Raw genomic sequence first — 3,331 nt, forward strand, 5'->3', positions numbered from 1 at the left:
TGTCCCCCCTCTTTGGTGGTGTCCCCTCCATGTCCCCTTGTCCCCTGTCACCAGGGCTGTCCCCGCCGTGTCCCCCTGTCCCCTCCGTGTCCCCTGTCCCCACCATGTCCCCCTGTCCCCTCTGTGTCCCCTGTCCCCGCTCACCGGGGCTGTCCCTGCTGTGTCCCTGCTGTCATCCGCTGTCCCCGCCGTGTCCCCTGTCCCCTCTGTGTCCCCTGTCCCCTCTCACCGGGGCTGTCCGTGCCATGTCCCCCGTCCCCTCCGTGTCCCCGCTCACCGGGGCTGTCCCTGCTGTGTCCCTGCTGTCATCCGCTGTCCCCGCCGTGTCCCCTGTCCCCTCTGTGTCCCCTGTCCCCGCTCACCGGGGCCGTCCCCGCCGTGTCCCCGCTGTCCCCGCAGGGTGTCGGGGTGCGCGGCCAGCGCGTGCCGCCGGATGTCCCCGAGGTGCAGCGAGGGCAGGGGACAGGAGCAGAGCAGGCAGCGCAGCCGGTGGCCCCCGGCCTCCAGGTCCAGCAGCAGCTCCGCCCGCAGCCACCCCCGCAGCGAGTCCCCAAGTGCCACCCCCCCCGGGGACACCTTGGTGGCCCTCGGGGACGGGGCACGGGGCCCTGCGGGAGGGGACAGCGCCGTCAGCAAGGGGGGACAGAGGGGCTGGGGACACTTTGGGGACCCCTTGGGGACAGGCCAAGGGACACTGGTGACACTTTGGGGACCCTGGGGACATCCTGGGGACCCATTGGGGACAGGTAAAGGGACATTGGTGACACCTTGGGGGACCTTGGGGACAGGCCAAGGGACGTTGGTGACACTTGGGGGCCCTTGGGGACAGGCCAAGGGACGTTGGTGACACTTGGGGGCCCTTGGGGACAGGCCAAGGGACGTTGGTGACACTTGGGGGCCCTTGGGGACAGGCCAAGGGACGTTGGTGACACTTGGGGGCCCTTGGGGACAGGCCAAGGGACGTTGGTGACACTTGGGGGCCCTTGGGGACAGGCCAAGGGACGTTGGTGACACTTGGGGGCCCTTGGGGACAGGCCAAGGGACGTTGGTGACACTTGGGGGCCCTTGGGGACAGGCCAAGGGACACTGGTGACACTTTGGGGACCCCTTGGGGACAGGCCAAGGGTCACTGGTGACACTCTGGGGATCCTGGGGACCCATTGGGGAAAGGCCAAGGGGCACTGGTGACACTTGGGGGACCTTGAGGACAGGCCAAGGGACATTGGTGACACTTGGGGGACCTTGGGGACAGGCCAAGGGACGTTGGTGACGCTTGGGGACCTGCCGCTGCCACTGCGGTCATGGGAGGAGCCACAGAAAGGGGCGGGGCTGAGGGACTGGGTGTGGTCTGGGTGGGGCTGGTCTTAAAAGGACAGTGTCCCTTTAAAGGGGCGTGGCTTTAACAGAAAGGGGTGGGGCTACAGCCGAAGAGGGTGTGGTCAATGTAGGACTGCAGCAAATGAGAGCGTGGCCTGAAGTTAAAAGGGGCGTGGCCACATTTAAAGGGACAGTGCTGCTACTAAAGAGGCGTGGCCACATTTAAAGGGACAGAGCTGCTCCTAAAGGGGCGTGGCCACATTTAAAGGCACAGAGCTACTCTAAAGGGGCGTGGCTACATTTAAAGGGACAGAGCTACTCTAAAGGGGCGTGGCTACATTTAAAGAGACAGAGCTGCTCCTAAAGCGGCGTGGCCACATTTAAAGGGACAGAGTTGCTCTTAAAGGGGTGTGGCCACATTTAAAGGGACAGATGCTCCTAAATGGGCGTGGCCACATTTAAAGGGACAGAACTGCTCTAAAGGGGTGTGGCCCCATTTAAAGGGACACCACACCCCTTAAAGCCGCCGTGCCCCTCCTTCCCCACGCCCAGCCCCGCCCGTACCTGTCCCGTGGGCGCCGCCGGGGGGTCCCTCGGGGCGGGGGCTCTGTCCCAGGTGGGCGTCCCAGGAGCGCAGCACCAGCTGCTTCTCGCGGGGCCCCCAGGCTCCGGAGTAGGGGTGCTTCTGGCGGATGTGGCGCTTGATGGTGCTGAGCTTGAGCGTGGCCAGGGCGCTGCCGCACACCAGGCAGCGCATGCCGTGCCGCGCCGCGTTGAACTCCATCAGGTACTCGGAGCGCCAGCGCTCGTGGTAATAGCGGCGGTGGTCCCGGCCCGGAACGCGGCTGCGGCCCGGCCGCGACGCCCGCCAGTCCCGGGGCTGCTCCCGGGGCTGCTCCCGGAGCCTTTTCTGGGGCTGCTCCCGGGGCTGCTCCCAGAGCTTCTCCCGGGGTTCCTGGGGCTGCTCCTGGAGCCTTTTCTGGGGCCGCTCCCGGGGCTGCTCCCGAGGCTCCTGGACCTGCTCCTGGAGCCTTTTCTGGGGCTGCTTCTGGAGCTTCTCCAGGCGTTTCTGGGGCTGCTCCCGGAGCCTTTTCTGGGGCTGCTCCTGGAGTTTCTCCCGGGGTTTCTGAGTCTGCTCCCGCGTATTCTCCTGAGGTTTCTCCTGGGGTTTCTCCCAGTGTTCCCAGGGCTGCTCCCGGGCTTTCTCCTGGGGTTTCTCCTGGAGTTTCTCCAAGTCCCAGGCCCGGGGTTTCTCCTGGGGCTTCTCCCGGGGTTTCTCCTGGAGTTTCTCCCGGGGTTTCTGGGGCTCCAGGCTCCGGCGCAGCCCCCGCGGGGAAGGGGCTGCAGGGAAGGCCAGGGAGGGAGGTCCAGGTATGGGGGAGGTTCAGGGGGGATTTGAGGGGTGGAGGGGACACGAAGGATTAGGGGCAAGGCTGGGGGGACTTAAAGGGACAGAGCAGCGAAATTGGGGGGGACAGGAGATCTTAAAAGGGGCTGAGGGTTCTTAAAGGGACAGCGCGCTTCAAGGGGCAGGGTCCTTAACTGAGGAGGGGGTGGGGAAGGGAGGGGCACATCCTCAAGGGACAGGGACATCCTCAAGTCCCAGGGGATCTGAGAATTCCTGTGGGCATCTTAAAGGGACAGGGATCCTTTAAGGGGACAGGGGCACCTTAAAGGGGCAGGGACGTCCCGAATTGGATGGGGACATCCTGAATTCCTGGGGACGTTTCAAAGGGATCATTTCAAGGGATGGAGGCGTCTTCATGGGACAGGGCCACCCTAAATAGAACCAGGTCATCTTAAAGGGACAGGAGCCCGTTAAAGAGGCCGGGGTCCCCCAGCCGGTGACAGGGGATGGCAAAGGGCTGGGGGGGGGTCGGGGGGCTTCTTAAAGAGCCAGCGCCGCTCCCATTGTGCACCAAAGGGGGGGTCCCACCGCCCCCCCCGCTCTCCCCCCGCCGTCTCGGTGCTCACCTGGGCTGGCCGGGGCCGGGAGCGGGCCGGGGGCGGGGTG

The 3,331-nt window shown here is 65.5% G+C and overlaps 1 protein-coding gene across 1 annotated transcript; it reads right to left on the minus strand.

Annotated features, from left to right (window-relative positions):
- Positions 1 to 362: 362 nt before the first annotated feature.
- Positions 363 to 2,540, minus strand: ZFTA (zinc finger translocation associated; the record flags this gene model as incomplete). The annotated part of the gene is made up of 3 exons (XM_041487640.1): positions 2,401 to 2,540; positions 1,882 to 2,253; positions 363 to 608 (listed from the first exon to the last, which is right to left on the minus strand). Coding segments are annotated over exons 2-3 (466 nt in total), but the record flags the coding sequence as incomplete, so codon positions are not given.
- Positions 2,541 to 3,331: the final 791 nt, after the last annotated feature.

Source organism: Pyrgilauda ruficollis, unplaced genomic scaffold (genome assembly GCF_017590135.1).
Source record: "Pyrgilauda ruficollis isolate IOZ18807 unplaced genomic scaffold, ASM1759013v1 scaffold816, whole genome shotgun sequence".
NCBI classification, from domain to species: Eukaryota; Metazoa; Chordata; class Aves; order Passeriformes; family Passeridae; genus Pyrgilauda; species Pyrgilauda ruficollis.